General features: G+C 46.2%; 1 protein-coding gene across 1 annotated transcript in view; it reads right to left on the bottom strand.

The window, feature by feature from the left end:
* Nucleotides 1–19,088, bottom strand: part of SLC25A48 (solute carrier family 25 member 48) — a 43,599-nt gene that overhangs the window by 6,375 nt on the left and 18,136 nt on the right. Inside the window, exons 5-6 of the mRNA XM_049649227.1 lie at nucleotides 7,480–7,737; nucleotides 4,941–5,074 (exon numbers count right to left, since the gene is read on the bottom strand). Coding sequence (XP_049505184.1) covers nucleotides 4,941–5,074; nucleotides 7,480–7,737 — 392 coding nt within the window. The remainder of the gene's footprint in view (nucleotides 1–4,940; nucleotides 5,075–7,479; nucleotides 7,738–19,088) is intronic.

The following is a 19,088-nucleotide window of genomic DNA, read 5'->3' as shown; positions in this document are numbered from 1 at the left end:
CGAATGAACAAACAAATTCCTTGTTGCGAAAAGGAAACAGTTCCAAGCTGAAAGAGGGCTGATGGTGGTAGTGGTAGTGAGGGATTCCCAGAGTGGAGGGAGGGTTCCAGTCCCCGGATGGCAGAACCAAAGGGCAATCAACTCTGGTGCTTCAGGAAACTTCTCTTCCTACAAATATTCTTCTCCACCTCTCCTTAGGGAGGCATAGAGACTGCCTAAATATTCCTCCTCCACCTCTCTCAATCCACTATCACAAACCCCCTCAACAACAGCCCTCTCTGTGCAGCTCAAAGATGCCAAGTCACTCCTCTGGCCTCCTTATTTCAGATGGTAGCTCTCCAAGTGTGAGCAACGGCCCATGTGGCCCATGACGATCATCACAGCAGGCAGAGTAGACCCAAAAGTTCCAGAGCTTTCTTTTTTGATTTGGGAATGCCCCCAAAGTCCTAGACTTCTAATTCCCTCTATCAAAAAGGGAATGCTTTACTGGTAGTCATTAAGTGAGTTGCAAAGAACTACCAGATATGGGTACCATCATCATTATTTTGCTCCATTCTAATTATTTATTTTCACTGAGTTCTTCTTCCATGGTAAAATGGGAACAGGCTGGCTTACCATGCCTCAGTGAGTGGCAGTAAAAACTATTTGGGAGTGGGTGGCCCATAGAGCCAGTGCTACAGCCATCTGTCACTGGGGACACCCCTTAGGCCCCAGGAAAAGTCATTCCTCTTGCTGCCAGAAATCTGATTGTGAGACAACCCAACTGTCCAGGACTGTGTGGGATGTTTTCTTCATGTTACGATTTCTGTTTATATGCAAACACATAATACAAACATATATAAATATACCTATCCACATATATTCTCACACTGGCTGTGACTATTTTTGGAATATATTGTAAGAAACTCATAACAGTGATTATCTTTGAGAGAAGACTGAAGACCAAGGAGGGACATTTAGATAGTATATCATCTTTTACCTTTTGAAGCTTCCTATGTTCATATATTATTCATTTTTAAAATGAATAAAAATTAAAAAAATTAATTTCAGTCAATGAGTGGTTAATCAAGCTAAATACGGCTGCCTCTGTTTAAAACCTGTCTCTGAATATAAACTGAACCAAATGCTACTGAGATTAAGAAATCTATAATCTGACCTCAGTTGCCTTCCCAGACTTTGTTTTTAACAGAGCAAAGTAATTTTTGGAGGAAATAATATCAGCGATATATTTAGCCTCTATAGACTTTATAGAATTATAACATTAATATTTTGATACATTAACTTGAATTTTTTGAAACATTAATAATTAATAGCAGACAAAGTATCTCAAATAAAGAAGCATCCTATGCGAATGTCTCTTATGTGTCCCTCTGTAGCTGACTGAATCACAAACTGTGCTTCTACTAAAATAATACAAAAGACAAGTGAGGTGAGGATTCTAGGAAGGTGGCAGAATAGGGAATGCCAGCCAACTGTTTTCTTACCGAGATAAAATTTGCACTGATGGAATCCGTCTGATGTAACTTTTTTGAAATTCTACAGTTTGGCGAATCCTTACAACTTCCAGGAGAAGGTTTGCACAGTAAATATGGTTAAGTGCAGCCAATTTTAGCTCTTAGCAAGGTAGCAGCTACCCCTCCCTCACCCCCAGACCTGTGGCAGGCAGCTGGATGTACGCTGGAGGAGCAACCTGCACACATAGCTTGTGGAAGCCAGAGTGGGCAATAAGGACCCTGTTCTCCAAATATTAGAGATCTATGTTTTGATCACTGACTGCTGTTTCTGATCACAGAGGTGTAAACAGGGAGGTAGTCATTATTGTTTCACTGATGCAAACCCTTCCTCCTCTGGCTGATGACCCTTTCCCCCTTCGTTTTTCTCTTTTTCCTCTTTGGGAGATAGACATTATAGACTATGACATTAAAAAGGAACTGCATGTATGGGGAAAATTAGAAAGTAACCGTGCATACCCAGAGAAAGGCTCAGAAAAGACCTGAGAAGACCTCGAGTTTACATTTCAGGCTGATCTTTGGCATAGAGACCGCCTAAAACAATTACAAAAATGTAACAATCAACAAAAATAATAACAAAAGACACCAAATCTGATTTCCAGAGTTAACCCATTATTAGATTCAAATGTCAGGTTTCCAATAAAAAATAACAAGGCCTCAAAGGAAACAGGAAAGTATGGTCCATTTAAAGAAGAAGAAAAAATAAGTCAAGAGACTTGTCCCTAAAAAAGACCTGACAGCAGATTTACATGACAAAGACTTTAGAGCAAGGGTCTTAAAGATGCTTGAAGAACTACACGAAAATGTGGAGAGAACCAAGAAAATAATATATGAACAAAAACAAAAACATCAATATGAAATAGAAAACCCAGAAAAAAACCCACAAAAATTCTGCAGCTGAAAATACAATACCTGGAATGAAAAATTCACAATAAGGATTCAAAGGTATATTTGAGCAGGCAGAAAAAAGAATCAGCAAACTTAAAAATAAGACAACGGAAATTATTGAGTTTGAGAAATAAAAACAAGATTGAAGAACAGTGAAAATAGCCTAAGGGATCTGTGGGAAACTATCGAACAAACCAATACATGCATTGTGGACATCCCAGAAGGCAAAAGGAGACAGGGGCAGAGAATATTTGGAGTAATAAAGGCTAAAAACTTCCTTAATAAAGGCCAAAAACTTCCTAAATTACTTCCTAAAAACTTCTTAAATTTGATGAAAAACATGAATATAAACATCAAAGAAGCTTAACCAACTCCAAGCAAAATAAACTTAAGGAGATCCAAGCCAAGACACATTATAATAAACTTTTAAAAACAGGAAGATAGGGGGCGCCTGGGTGGCGCAGTCGGTTAAGCGTCCGACTTCAGCCAGGTCACGATCTCGCGGTCTGTGAGTTCGAGCCCCGCGTCAGGCTCTGGGCTGATGGCTCGGAGCCTGGAGCCTGTTTCCGATTCTGTGTCTCCCTCTCTCTCTGCCCCTCCCCGTTCATGCTCTGTCTCTCTCTATCCCAAAAATAAATAAAAAACGTTGAAAAAAAAAAATAAAAAAAAAATAAAAATAAAAAAACAGGAAGATAGAAGGAACTCATTACATAAAAAGAATCCTCAATAAGTTTACCAGCAGATTATTAATTAGAAACTTGAAAGACAAGAAGGCAGTAGTCAACATATTCAGTGTTAAAAGAAGAAAAAACAGTCAATCAAGAATCCTATATCCAGCAAAACTATCCTTCAAGACTGAGGGAGAAATTAAGACATTCCCAGATAAACAAAAGCTGAAGGAATTCATTATCACAAGACCTATCCTGCAAGAAATGTTCAAAGGTTCTCTTGGAGAGTGAAATGAAATGGCACTAGAGAGTAACTTGAAGCTGTATGAAGATCTAAAGACCTCAATAAAAGTAAATACATAGAGTAATGTCAGTATCATGGCAGTACAAGACGTCCCTGTGTTGACCCCACCTCAACAACAAAAACTGGACATCCATCCACAAAGACAGGTGCCTCTGAAGGAGTCATGGGATCCAGGACCACATGTCAAGTACCCCAGAGTCCTGTCCCTCTGTGTATCAGGTACTAGGCAGACAGACTTCAGTACTGTCAGTGGAACCTGCAGCAGCCTATGTATGACCTGGCTCCAGCCCCCTCAGTTGCTGTCTGGGAGCACCTCAAGAACACTGCCTTGCTTAGTCACCTACTGATGAGAGCCTTTGTGGAAGTCCAGGTTTCCAGAGAAGTTCCAGCACTCCACTGAAGCCAAATATACATATATATATATATATATATATATATATATATATATGTATATATACATACACGTATATATACATACACGTATATATACATACACGTATACATATATAAACATATATACACACATATATGTATATATATGTGAGTATATGTGTGTATATATATGTGTGTGTGTGTGTGTCTGTGTATGCATACATATACAAGTAGATGTATGTGCAGACAAAAGAGGCTTTGTGGAAGTCCAGGTTTCCAGAGAAGTTCCAGTACTCCATTGAAGCAAAAAAAAAAATTATCTTATCCATCCACATACATACACATACATATATACATATATACGTATGCATATATTTGGGGATGCGACACATATAAGCAAAGACCCAATGCTCAGTAGTGACATTTGCACTAATTAAACTACTAATACTAAAGCCAATGACAAGTAACTCTTTTTAAATATACTGTGTTATGCACGAAGCTAGGCACTTTTTGTATTTCACTGACAAATATCCCCCTTGTTCACGGTAGGGATGATTATCCTTGGAAAAACAGAGGCCGAGCAGTGAAGCAACTTGCCTGGATGTTCCCCCCAGCTCAGGCTGCCAGGCTGCCTTTAAACTCGAGTCTGCTGACTGGAAGGGGCATGGATTTAAATGAGCCCTTTGGGTGCAGGGAAGAGGAAAGAGAAGGGAGACAAGGCCATGTTGGAGGCTGCCTCATAGTTGAGACCAGAGGTGATGGTGTAAGGACTCAAGTGGGATGAGAGAGAAGACAGACCAAGTGACCAGACACTGGGAGATGTGATGACTCAGGTAGCTCTGGGGCCCCCAGCTTGCAGGAGAGTGAGGCACTGAGCAGTGAGTGAGGAAGCAGCTCTCAGCCTATCCCTATGAAAGAGAAGCTTTGGTGACACACAGATGTGGGTCTAGGTCCTGGCTCTGCCATGCACCAGCTGTGTGACCTCAGGTAGGTTACTAGTCCTCTCTGAACCTCTGTCTCCTCCACCAGCCTGGGGCAAGGAGTAAATGAGACAAGAATCTCAAGTCGTGCTTGATATGGTAACTGTGAGCATTTTAGTTTCCTGATTCCCCTCTCTGTAACCTCATATACCCCCCAAACGTCTGGCCCACCTTCCAGGGACTGACACTGACCCCGCATGACTACTGTGGGGCTTACTTTAAGACCTTCCTTCTGGTAACTCTGGGAGATACAATCCAGGACACCTTTGTATTTGTTTAAATAAACCCCATCAGCTTGGAGTCGACTTTTCACGACATCCATAGGAGTCGCTGTCCCCCAAGAAATTGCTCCTGTAAAGAGAGAGACAAACAAGTGTCAGGGACTGGCTGGTTGGGATCTGGAGGGGATGTGGCTCCCTGCCCATTTCCACCACTAACAGGCTTAACAAGCTGCTGGGGGAAGTGGAAAGAGTTCAGTCAGGAGCTGCAAAGGTTTCTCTGAACCTCACTCGTCACTTGCTGTGTGTGGGACTTTACAGAAGTCTCTTCCTCCAGGCCTTGGGTCTGCCATCTGTAAAGTGGGGCACCAGCACCCATCTTCATGGGGTTACTGTGAGGACAAATAAACGGATGCACGTGAACATCTAGCACAGTGCCAGGCCCACAGCCAGAGCTTCCTAAGTGGATGCCTTTATTAGCAGCTTTTACTGGAGAAGCAGGAACAGGCCCCACCAATACTCTGCAGCGCCCTTCCAGGACACCAAGGGTGAGAGCCCAGAGCGACCCCTGAGGCTGAAGGCTTGCAGCTCCCCAGAGACAGAAGCCGACTCTGCAAACAGAGAAGCTAAACAAACACTTGCAGGTAGGCTGCTTGCCAGGGAGGGACCAGCCCAAAGATGGAAAAGAGCAGGGGGCAGGTCTTTAGAAATCTTGTGACTTTTCCAGAGGTGTGACACAGAGGCCTTGGGACCACACAAGCCTGGCTCATCATTGGTGGAGAAGCTCAGGTGCCGCAGTTTGAGCACCTTTGTGACTTGAAAGGACTCTAGGAAAAGAATGCCAGGTTATTGTATAAACACAGAAATTGGCACATTTGTGGACAGGAAGAGAAAAACAAACTGATGCCAAAGTCCAAGGCAGCTGTTTGCAAGGTTTTGTAATTGCTGCCCAGGAGCTCCCAAAAGTGGCGGTAGCCTGCCCTGGGCCCTCTGCCCATCCCAGCCTCCAACCCCCATGGCCTCCTGCCCGTGACCCTCTGGGAACCCTCTGGACCTCCCCTTCCTCTTGACTCCTGCCAGAATAACAAAGCTGATTCTCCTGGAGTCTGTCCAGGTGCTGCCCTGGCATATTCCCTGGCTCCTTAGCCCATGGGCGAGGGTATTACAAAGTGAGGTCTGCCTACCAGGCCCCTCATACCTGCTCTCACCAGAAATGAGAGCGGATGGGGCCTTGTTTGTCCTCAGTCGGCAAGTGCTAAGCCCTTACTAGGAGCTGGCTCTGGCCAGGCCGCAGACACATGGGGGCAGCGGGCTGGACACTGGTGTTTGGTGGCTAAGACATGGGCTTTGTTAGGTGTTTGCTGAATTTTGAGCATAGCTAATGAGGAGGAGGGGGAGGAGAAGCAGGAAGTGGAGGAGCAACGACGATTTTCTTCTTTCCAGACCTTTCCCCACAGCATCACACATGCCACGTTTTCAGCCTTCTTAAGAAGCAACCCCCTGTTGGCTTCCACACCCTGCTCTGGCTCTAGCTGCATACCTCTCGACCCCGTCCCCCTCACAGCACCACCAAGCCCCTCAGAGGTGTTGTGTGTACTTGGACTGTCCTGTTTCTTCCATCCCCTTCTCTCTCGATCTCTCTTCAATTGGGTGTTCACGCCCTTCACCAACATGGGTCTTGTCACAGTCCCTGATGACCTACATATGGCTAAATCCAGGCAGCAGGAACAGCAGGTGCAAAGGCCTCGTGGTGGGGAGGAGCCAGGCACAGTCATGCCATAGCAAGGAGACCAGCGTGGCTGAAGCAGAGCACGTACAGGGGCAAGAGCAGGAGCTGAGTGCAGACGGGCAAGAGACAGCTGGATCATACAGGGACTGAAAACCACTGCAGGAACATTGATTTTTACCCTAAAGGAAATGGGGATGCTGTATGAGTTCTGAGAAGGGGGGTGAAGAAACCAGTCCATGGTCACAAGCTGAGTAAGTATGGATTTGAACTGGGATCTCACTGACTACAGAGTCCCTGCTGTACTGTCTGCATGCACTAGCTGTGTGCCTTTGGGTGGGTCACCTAGTCTCTCTGAACCTCGGTTTTCTCATCTGACAAATGGGGAGACTGATTTCTCCCTTACAGAGCTAATGAAATGCTCACATTAGAAAGGTTTGCTATGTGCCGACATTGAAAAAAGGTGAACCATGATAACAGATTTCCTTTTCAGAGCTCAAGGAGACCTGACCCAGAATGAAAGGGGAGAATATATCTTCTGACCGAAGGTTCAACGATCCCAAATAGGGACTTGCTGTTCTCATAGGTCCATAGGGAAGGAGATGCAGAAAAGAGGGAGACCATTCTCTATTCCCAGCCCTTCCTTTGTTTGGCTAGGTCTGGCATATAGCAGGTGTTTACCAAATACTCACTGGATGAGTAGCTAGGTGAACTGTGTCCTTCCCTGGGGCAGAGAAGGGCATGATGGGCTCCCCAGCCTTCCCAATACAGGGGATCAGCACAAGTGCAGGGGTCAGTATGGCTGCCCTTACCTGCCACGCCGCCCGCCAGCCACACAGCACAGAGGCTGGGGCCTGTGCAGGCTTCGGGTGTGATCCAGTCATTCAGGAACACATAGGGGATGAAGTAGAGGCAATAGCCGGGGACATCCCTCAGCAGCATGGCGCCAACACCCCGGTACATCCCTGCCAGGCCCTCGGTCCGCACGATGGTTGCAATGCAATCCACAGGCCCCTGGTAGACTGGTGGCTTCCCAAGAGTCATCGCCCTGGGTCTCAAACCAAGGTTGGCTGCAAAGACAGGGAGGAGAAGATGGCAAGCAACCTGAGGTCAAGAGACTGGCCATTCTCCGGCACCGGACCCAGCCCAGCCCACTGACAGTTTCCACTCACATGGCCTGTTGGTTTTTACCAAAACTGCTGACCTTGGCAGCTCAAACCAAGATTCTCAAGTCCCAACAGAAAGCCCCTGCCAACATGTGTAGCCAGATTGGAGACAATGCCTGCCAGGTGATAAAGTACCAGTTGCCATAGGATGTCCAGAGGTTTCTGGTCAACCATCACTATGTCTTTGTAAGCAGCAGGGACTGCAGACTGTCTAGGATCAAATATGACAAGCTGTACCAAGCTCCCTCTTAAAAAAGAGGTTGCAAAGTCCCATATATTCTGTGTGTGTGTGTGTGTGTGTTTGTGTGTGTGTGTGTGTGTGTGTGTGTGTGTTGTCTGTGGGTGTGGGTGTGTGTACTTGTGCACAGTGTGGTAAAAGAGCATAAGAGATTTGGACCCAGACTATTCTGGTTCCAAATCCTGAACCCACTACTTAAAAACCTTTCAACCTTGGTAAGCTACCTTTTGTTAGCCTTTGGTTCCTTATCTTTAAAAAGAGAACAGGCCAATATTTATTGTATACAAAGTTGCCAAGAGAGTAAATCTTAAGAGTTCTCAATTCACAAACACAAACGGTAACTATATGACACGATGAACATGTTAGCTAACCTCACTTTGGTAACCATTCAACAAATACACATGTTTATTAAACCTACACAGTGTTATTTATATCAATGTTAATTATATCCTAATAAAGCTGAAAAATATTTTAAAGGAAAAAAGATAACAGGTGAATATAAATAAGGTAACACCTATAAAGTGCTCAGGTACATTGTAGGAGTGGAATAAGTTATCAACAGATTATTACTGAGACTGAGGTGACTGGCATAAGTAGGGGGCAGGATACAGGGGCTGGAGGGCCAAACATTCTGTAACTCCAGCCCTGGTCAGGCTGTGCCCTGCAACAGCTGGAGGGCAGCCCTGATGCCATTGGCTCCTCAAAGTCCAGGGGCACAGGGCCACTATCTCCTTGTCTACCTCTGGGGTGTCTACTGGCAGATTACGGGGTATGGTGTCCCTAGCTTCTTCTAGGGCTGTATGCAGCCAGCAAGCAGCGACTCCGTCTCTTCCATATAACCCTTCCAGCTGGCTCTCCCGTCTCCATCTCTGATGCTCATCTCCCCTTCCACAGACCCTTTGGCTCAGCTTTGCTTCAGGACCAGAGAGGACTCCCAGACCCACTGCAGATAAAGTGGACTCTTATTCTCAACACTCTCTTCTTGAAGAACTCACATGGCATGACCAGGAAGGACACAGAATGAAAGCCTGCCTGTGACACACACCTATTTTGCCACCTGGGTTTAGTTCCCTGAATGTGGCACCTCAGTTTGGTTTTACACACGCTGACAAAGAGGCAGCAACGTTCATTACACAGTTGAATTTCTAAGCTCCCCAAATAGTCCATCTTTATCAGATGAATGGTTGAGAGAAAATACTCAGCTTCATGATTCCAGAGTCCAAACTGCAGATTTGAGAATCAGGTGCAACCTGTCCTTTTACCCCTCCCAGAAGGAGGTGGGGTACAGGGGGAACTTCCTATCTGCCTGTGAAGTGTGCCTGAACAAATGAATCCCACATTTTCTTTTTGTGTGGGGGGGAAGAGAGTCATAATCACTGTCATGTGTGCTTGGCCAACTACAGTGTGGGCAGGAGGCAGAGTCCCATCCACTTTCATAGCAGATCCCTCAGGGAGTGAGCAGGGGTCGTGGCCACTTTTGGGGGCAAAGGGTCCACTGAGCTCAGAGCAAGGTCAGACACTATGGTCTTTGGAAGCCCACTGAGAGGTCACTAGACACCCCTTCCTTTCCCAAATCCACTATAATGCTGCGGTCATCCTGGGAAATTTGGGTATGAAACAGAACAGATATAAATGTACCAACATATAAACTTTACCTGTGTCATGCTTATGTCCAAATAACAGTGACCTGACCCAGGAGTCAAGGTGTTCATGAATCAACTGAAGGTATGATGTGGCTTTCAGAAGGCACTGATTGAAGGAGCGTGTCCTGATAATATTCCGCTTGTTTAGAGGTATAGATGTTTAAAAAAAATACTTGCCCAACCTCCAGCATGCCTTGTCAACAAAACACCTGAACATTTTTCCTTTTCTTCCCAGAATAAGCGATAAGGAATTTCTCTCATATATTCTCCCAGGTTTGTAACATAAGCAACCTAGCTTTCATTGCTTGAGAAATATCCATTTATGACTATGAAAGCAATATAATTGCCATGGTGACTACCATCACCTGGAATACTGACACGAATCTGAACCAGCAGCCAATGCCTTCTGGACACCAGTTGATGCTGCAAAGGCCTTGGAACTCTTTCCAGCTCCCTCATCACCAATGGTAAAGCACACACACACACACATACACTTATCTGGAAATAATTTCAAATTTGTAAAAAAAAAAAAAAGTGCAAAAAAGAAAAACTGTACAAAGAACACCTTTCTATATCCTTTACCCAGATTTACCTATTGCTAACATCTTACCATTTGTAAAATGTATGGTTTGTGTGCTCTCTCTCTCTCCCCCTTCCTCCTCTGCCCTCCCTTCTCTCTCTCTCTCTTCCCCCCCTCCTCTCCCCTCCTCTCCCTTATCACTGAACAGATGCCCCTGTCCCAATGCATAAACTTTGCCTGGGCTGTGTTCTTCTCCAGGTAACAGTGACCTGACCCGGAATGAAAGGTTTCATGAATCAGCTACGGGTATGATGTGGCTTCCAGGAGTTACTGATAGGAGATGTTGGATAAAAATCTTCCTTGTTTAGAGGTGCCAATGTTGGAAAAATACTTGACAAACTTTGAACTGGCATTGTCAACGAGACCCAAGCTTGTACTTTTTTCATTCTTTTCCCCAAGGTAAGCAATGAGGAAATTCTTTTGTACATACGTGTATATATTTTTTTCACACATACATACATAATACTATTCTCTGAGCCATTTCAGGGTTAGATACAAAATGGCCTTTTACTCCTAAATGCTTCAGTATGTGTTTTCTAAGAATAGGAATATTGTCCTACCTGCTACAGTAATCAGAGTCATAATCTATATTCACAATACCTTTACCTAATATACTGTCTATACTCAAGTTATCACTTGATCTCATATTGACCTGTATGGCATTCCTTCTCTCCCAAGGGCAGGATCTTGTCTAACCAGGCACTGCATTTAGTTGTCATGACTCTTAAGCTTCCTTTATTTATTTTTTAGTAAACTCTACACCCAATGTGGGGCTTCAACCCACAACCCCAAACTCAAGAGTCTACACATTCCACCTACTGAGCCAGTCAGGCGCCCCCAGATTCCTTAATTTGGATCATTTTTACAGCTTTTCTTTGCTTTTAATGACACAGGCATTTTTTAAGAGTATGCTGCCTCCCTTCTGATGAATAGACCCTTCCTCATTTGGGGTTTGTTTGAGGTTTCCTTGTTATCTCATTGAGATGATGCATTCTTCCACTGCACTTCCTCCCTGTTTTCACCTCTTCTCCCATGAGGACTAATGACTCTCAGGAGCCCCTGGTCGTCTTCTCTGGCCTCGTATCCTGGTTTTTATTAGTCTCCTTTTTAATTCAGATATAATTTACATTCAATAAAAGATGTTGCTTATAGGTGCACAGTTAATGAGCTGTGACAATTGCATGCACCTAGGTAAACACACCTTACTGAAAAAATGACGTCTTACACTTGAAACAAACTGTTTTGGTCCCAGTGAAGATCCCAAGCCTACCTACCCTCTCCTGCTTGCTTTACAAGGTAAAAGAACTCTGTGGCATCAATGACGTGTCACTCAGTGAGAAGCAAATCTTTCAACTGGACGATGGTTGTTAGGGCCCATCTGCATTAGCAACAGGGGCGTGATGATTCACACGGGACCACAAAGCAGAAAACAGCGGGAACTCCTATCAGCTGCTCCAGCCAAAAGATGCTCTGAGGCTGGGCCCCGGGAAGCATGGCCTAAAGAGGCGGGGCTTTGGAGGCGTGATCCAGGGAGGCAGGAAGTTGGGAGACAGGACCTGGGGAGGCGTGGCTTGACAGGCTGGTCCAGGGAGGCGCGGCTTAGGAGGCGGAGTCTAGGGGGCGGGGCTTGGAAGACAGGTCCTGGGGAGGCGTGGCTTGGCAGACCTCAGAAAAGCGCTGAATCAGAGTTCACAGTTAACTCTATTTAGAACAAACTTGGGTGACCTTTAAAAGCGGACTTGGGAGGTTGCCGGCAAGCAGCGCTGGGAAATGTGCACAACTGAAATCCGTGGACCTGCATGTTGTTTGTGGAAGGAACTGGAGAAAGGAGGTGAGATGCTGGGGTCAGTACTCTGTTCACACTGAACCACCAGCTCTGAGACTGCTGTTCCTGAACCTTCAGGGCTTGGCTTGGGGGTGTACAGGTGCATGTGAAAGGATTCACATTAGACATATTTCCTTCTAGGACAAAAGATATTTCGTTTCTCTAATTAGAGTTTTTTGTTCTAAAATGAGGATAAATTATAAATCAAATTTTGATTTCTTATCATGAGGTTTTGCTATCTAGACCATTTTTTCTTGATATTTTTTTTCCCTAAATCAAGACCCTATTACCTTTTACTGTGACAGGTGTGGATTAAATACCCGAAACACTCAGGGCATCTGTGGTTTTGTTTTCCCAAATTCAGTGAGGACAAACTCAAGCCCCCTATACCAAGACAGGCAGGATGCTCAAAGTCAATGAAATAGACCCCTACCATGCTTGTCATCTTCATCCAGGAGCAGAGGAGAGCCTATACAGTCCTAAAAACATCGCTTCTCCTCCAGGCTCCCTCACCTTGTCTAGCTGGGTCCCTAACATTACTCCTTAGGCCACACAGTGAGGCCGTCTGGCTCCACTGCTCCACACCAGGGTCAGGTGTCTTGCTTACTGGTCCCTGCCAGGGCCAAGAGGTTCCTCTGAAGGCAGATGCCTCTGCACGGGGTGGGGGTTTGCATGTTTGGCCAATCCTAACAGGTACCCTTGCAGCCACCTCTTGGGAGTTCTCCCACTTCAGAGGGGCTGAAGCAACCCAGACGCAGGCTGGGGTCCCCACAGATTTGCCACTGTTGCCCTTCTTCTCAGAAGCCAGGGACACAGCCACAGAATACTGCTGGGCCCTTTTGAGACACAAACACCAAACAGTTTCATCTCTTTCCCTTCTCAAATAGTGCTGTTTAAGTTCTTCAATGGGCCATGACTGTGGAAACAGGACAGTCAGCTGAAACACAATGGCGGGTCACTGATCCACAGCGGTAAGAGGACCAGCCACAAGAAACACAAAGGCCTGGCCATTCTCTGGAAGGGACAGAGCCACCAGACCTTTCCCGTGGGTGCATAGAGATGGGATGGGAACACAACATTATTTCTCAGCAGGTCATTTTCTTTCTTTCTTTTTTTTTTTTTTAAATTTTTTTTAACGTTTATTTATTTTGGAGACAGAGAGAGACAGAGCATGAACGGGGGAGGATCAGAGAGAGGGAGACACAGAATCTGAAACAGGCTCCAGGCTCTGAGCTGTCAGCACAGAGCCCGACGCGGGGCTCGAACTCACGGACTACAAGATCATGACCTGAGCCGAAGTCGGACGCTTAACCGACTGAGCCACCCAGGCGCCCCTCAGCAGGTCATTTTCTACAGAAAATCCTTAACAAATAAGCCATCCACGGACAAGGTCCTGCTGGTCCCAGTCAGTGACATGCAGGTTTACCAAGTTTTCTGTGTTCAAATACTTCTAGGCTAGCGGACTAGCAAGTTGGGAGCATGGACTTATATCAAGGGACCCACAAATCGGTTAGCATTATAGATTCACATAATTCCTAAAATATCTCACATACATGTATAACCATTTTTCTCTTATGTGTAGGCGTTATTGGGGGGGACATGACAAAAGTGTACCTAAATATACTAATTATCCATAGTAACTTCTTGCCATAGGTGCTTGCTTTATCCATGGACACTTAAAGTACAGCTGCTCTTCTATGGGTTGGACCCCATTTAATGTATTTTATTTATTTTTATTTTTTATTTATTTTTTATTTTTTTTATAAATTTTTTTTAACGTTTATTTATTTTTGAGACAGAGAGAGACAGAGCATGAACGGGGGAGGGGCAGAGAGAGAGGGAGACACAGAATGGGAAGCAGGCTCCAGCCTCCGAGCCATCAGCCCAGAGCCCGACACGGGGCTCGAACTCACGGACCGCGAGATCGTGACCTGAGCTGAAGTCGGCCGCTTAACCGACTGAGCCACCCAGGCGCCCCTGTATTTTAAAGGTATTCTTAGGAAAAGCTGGGATCACCCCTCCCAGTGCCTGCAAAGGCGCTACCCCCTATTAAAAGTTCTGTTCTAGATACTGCTGTTTTCTGAACATGTTGTTGTATCCTAACCGAGCAAGGAGTTTCCTGATGACAGGAATCCCACGCTACGGCCTGTCCTAGAGCACCGTGACCCTGTACCTGACACAGTGTCTGCTTTGTGCCTCAATATCCACTCAGTCAACACTTGAGCATCTGACCAGGCAGCTCTCAGGACTTAGGCCTCCCAAAGTTTCCCTCCCTAGCTTGGCATTCATCCAGTCCTGGTCCTGTCTGGTTCTTGTCCCTGAAGCTGTAGATACCGGAAGAAACTCCCAAATCATGGTCCCAGCTACTGCGCTATTCCAAAATGTCATGGAAGCATGCCGTACTGTGGATATACATCCTCCAGCAGACAAGCCGGGTGTAACTTCTATGATGTGGGTTTACGCAGACTGGGCAAACCCCTCAGGGCACTTCTTCGGAATGTTACCAACCGGGAAGCTCTCGTTCACTTCCTGTTTCCAATGAGTCCAGCAGTTTCCTTATGGTCTGAAGAGTCCAAGACAGGCAGATGGTTTAGTAGAAAGAGCCCCGGATTAGAAGCAGCTGGGGTTTGCTTTGTTGCTCAATTGCCATCTACTGTACAACCTGGTGGAAAAGACTCAACCACTCTGGCCCTGAGTTTCCTCATCATCTACAAAAGGGGAAGGATAAATAGCCTGTCAATTTCTTTTGGCTTTTGTGAAAATTGAGTGAGCATGTTGACAAATGAACTTTACTTGAGGCGGATAGTCACTCCTATTTTTAGCGCCCCTATCCTGATACGACTCCAGATTCTCGAAGTGCTGGTAGTACCAACCTCGGGCAGCAGTGGCCTGCGGCCAAACCTACTGTGGGAGATTGCGGACGCCCACGCAGGGCCAGAAACTACCAATGCTAACGTCAAGTCTGAAATCAGAACACTATTTGCCCTCGTCAATTGATTTAGAGACCAAATGGATATGTCACCCAGGTATATCACCTGCACAGTGGCATGTGTTATGTTGTATGCACCTTTATTCATCTCTGCTAGCAGTGTGGGACCACAGTTTGGAAAAGATTCAGCCAAACCATCCAGAATTCAAGGACTCCTCTTGAACTACATGGCTAAAGGCCTGGCCTCTGCACACATTTCCTCCTTTCACTTTAGGGCTGCTATTGTTCCAGCCCTCACGTACCACTGGCAGTTCACAGCCTACATAAGAAGAAGGCTCAGGCTGTACGGTCCTGGCTTGTCTCCAGTCCTTTGACATGCTCCAAGGGTGCCTGTCCTCCCACACAGGCCCTCTTCTTCAGGAGTTAAATGGACCAAGATTGAGGGAGTTTAGCATCAATAATTCCTGCCCTGCAATGGCAAAGTCTTGAAAGATCTGCTCTATCAGAAGGCTGCTCCTCCCCAAGGCCAACCTGCCTGAAGAAGAGTCTTTTTCTTGGCAGCCACACATCTTTATGGTGGCAATAAAACTCTGTTGCCAAAGAGACAAACCGAGGTAGTCAGGGCCTCCCAGACACGGTTGGCGACTTTCCCAGCCGGACATCTCTGAAGATTCAGAAAAATCAGACAAATGGTTCTACCCCATCTTGTCATCATGCAGATCCTGAAGCCCAAACAGGCTTTGTATGCTGGTGCGTGGTTGATGATCTTGCCTGCCCAGATCTAGCCCTCACGTGGCCCTCCCTGCTGTCACCACTCCAGCCCTATTTATCTCACCTAGGCATGTTCGGAAATCAGGACCTTCTTCTCCTCAAATCCTGGCCACACTCTCCCCTTCGTTCTGTTCATATAATCTTGAACATGGTAGAGTCAGGCCTTCCAATGAGGGCTCCCTCAACCTCCTTCCTCTGGCCCTGCATCATCTGCTTTGCTCTTCTCTCACAACCTGGAAACGGAAAGGCTTTTTCCTTCCCCACCCTTTGGTCTCTGTCCCCAGTGTCACGTCCTCTTCAGCAATTCTCCCCTCTTGATTCCCTTTACACGACATTGGTGACAGGGGCCTCCCAGGACTCTGCCTCCAGGGACCATGGAGGTGGACAGCCGGGAGCAATGCCCCGAGACACCATGTAACAGCTGAGGGAGCACAGACACGTCACACGACCTGAGCCTCAGTTTCTCTATCTGTAAGATACAGAGAATGGTATGATGATTTAAAGGCGGGGTGCACGTGGTAGGGGCTCAGTAACTGCTGACTGTACAGCTGCTGGTGTTGCGGGAGCTCCTTCCTGGCATTTTCCCACTCATCTCCACCCTCTTCCTTTCTGCGGCTCACCTCAGCTGTCACTTTGCTGTCACACCCCTGACTATTGCTCCCACCCTGATATTCCAGCTGCAGTACCTCGCACAGGAACGCAGCCAAACTCAGCATGTTCTCACTCATGCCTGCCCTCCTGCCAGTCTCCAAAACTGCAGCAGGGACAAGAAGTGTATACGGGTCACCTGCTCCATGCCAAGCGCGGCCTCAACATACTTCACGTGCCGCTTAATTCCCCGTGTGGGAGGCTTCCTCCCTGACAGTCACCCAAATGGCAAGTCCTGGGTCATTTTAGACCCTTTCCTCTCTCCTGCTTGGCCCACTGATTCTCCATCACAGATGCCTCCCATGGACCACTCCCCTCTGTCCCCAAAGCCCTGGGCCCCCTGTTCCCTGGTCTAAGGCTACAGCCCCCAAAACAACCCATTCACCTCTCCTTCTTCTGAAGGCCGGATCCACCTTCCTACCACACAGCTCTGCATGGTCATTCTGGTGTCCAATATGCCTCTCTGCCTGCTGAAGGGCACCTTAGCCCACCCTCGGGTAAGAAATCCAAGCTGTTCAGGGGCGCCTGGGTGGCTCAGTTGGTTAAGTGTCCAAATTCAGCTCAGGTCTTGATCTCACAGTTCGTGAGTTCGAGCCCTACATCAGGCTCTGTGCTGACGGCTCAGAACCTGGAGCCTGCTTCGGATTCTGTGTCTTCCTCTCTCTCTGCCCCTCCCCCACTCACACTCTGTCTCTCTCAAAAATAAACATTAAAAAATTAAAAAAAAAAAAAAAAGAAATCCAAGATGTTCACAACTCACCCTGCACCTTCCCCTCCCTGCCTCAACCAAGAACGGTTCACTCGTTCTGTCACATGCCTGCTTTTTCCCGCCTCTGACCCTGTCCCTACAGGTTTCCTCTGTTTGAAACCCCTCTCCATCACCACATTTTCCTCTCCAAAGCCTAGCCAATATTCAAACACCCCATCAATGGCCACTTGCTCTCTGGAGTCTTCCTGACCTGCAGAGCCAGACTCCGAGGTGCCAGAGCCTTCCATAGGCCCTTCTCATTTTGCTACACCCCACCAGACTGTGTGCTCCCTGGAGGCAGGGGCTGTGCATCTGATACCTCTGATTTATCTACTCTGCGTGGCTCACAGCAAGAGCTCAGGAAAGGCTTGTGAATGAAAGAATCAGAGACTGTGTTCCAACAGGTATAACACTCAGCTCTCTGCCTTCAACTGGGCCTGGTGAAATTAGAGGCTGGTCAGCACAGAGTTAATGCTGAGCCCTCCTCCTCTAGGCCCCAAACTCTGCCCTCCTGGGGGGTTGAGGTCTTTGTGATACGCACATTAATCAGGCTCTTGGTTAAAACACAGACCTGAAAGCTAGAAGATGGAGAAGTGAGTGTGAATGGCCATAGACCTCCAGGATATGACTTGGCCCAGGCGGCAGAGGGATTGCTGGCCTCTGGGACCACAGCCCTGAATTCCAGTTCAGGCCTGGTAGGGCACCCAGGGAGGCTCATGCCCACACACAGGGTAAGGATGACTTAAAAGGGAGGGTTTCTTCACAGGTGCCTTACAGTCCAGGCCACATCCAGCTGAACCCAGGCCAGCCTTTCCTTGCTGGCCAGGCGGCAGGGGCACCAACAGAAAACCTCTGCTAAGTTACAAGAGTTTTCGTGCGGGGTAACTGCTGTTTAGTATGCAGCGGCAGTCAGAGCCAGACAGAACTTCCCTCTCAACTTCGGCAACTGCTGATGTAATTTGGTAAAACGCTTCTGTAGAACAATTTCACAGTATGTGCCAAGAATCTTAAAAATGACCAGAACTTTTGACTCATTCATGAATCAAAGAGCCCACACATTTAGGGAAATAACCCTAACTGAAAGCAACTCCTTATGGACGCGTTGCCTGAGCACATTACTATTTTCAAAAGAGAACAAATGGTCAAAAACCTAAACGTCCATCACGGGAAAGGTGGTTACAGAAGTTTAATAGTACAGCTAACACTTATTTCATGTTTTCAATGAGCTAGGCATTGTGCTAAAATAGTCACGTGTGATACATCATTCCATTCTACCCGTTATGAAGTAGCTAGTATGGTTATGCCTGCTTTGCCGATGAGGAAACTGAGGCTGGGTGACGTCAGGAGAGCTACCCAGGGGTCCTGGGTTCTCATGGAGATAGGATTAGAAGCAGGCAGTCTAACTCCAGAAACTGCATTTTTGCCACACTGTATCATCCCTCTCGATACATGTGTGTCTGTGGGCCTTGTGTGCACAGAGATGCACATCGATTTTAAATATTAGTCATCTATTTTAAGTAATTTTATATGCCATTTTCATAAATGGAAAATATTTGTTATAATATTGACTTAAAACAGAATATGAAACTGTCTACATAAGGACAACCTCTTAAAATATTTTAATTAAAATACTTTATATTTAAATATTTAATTAAAATATATACTTTATTTAGAAAAAGACACACATTACTGTAGTAACAGTGATTATATTTGGACATTCTCCCTCTACATTTAATGTTCTGTCTTATGTACACTTTTTTTAAAGTTTATTCATTTATTTTGAAAGACAAACTACAAGTCAGGGAGAGCCAGGGATGCAAGGGGAGGGAGGGAGGGAGTGAAGGGGGGGTGGGGGAGGGGGGGAGGGAGGGAG

This window comes from Panthera uncia (genome assembly GCF_023721935.1).
Source record: "Panthera uncia isolate 11264 chromosome A1 unlocalized genomic scaffold, Puncia_PCG_1.0 HiC_scaffold_17, whole genome shotgun sequence".
NCBI classification, from domain to species: Eukaryota; Metazoa; Chordata; class Mammalia; order Carnivora; family Felidae; genus Panthera; species Panthera uncia.
This window is presented reverse-complemented; position numbering and strand designations above follow the sequence as displayed.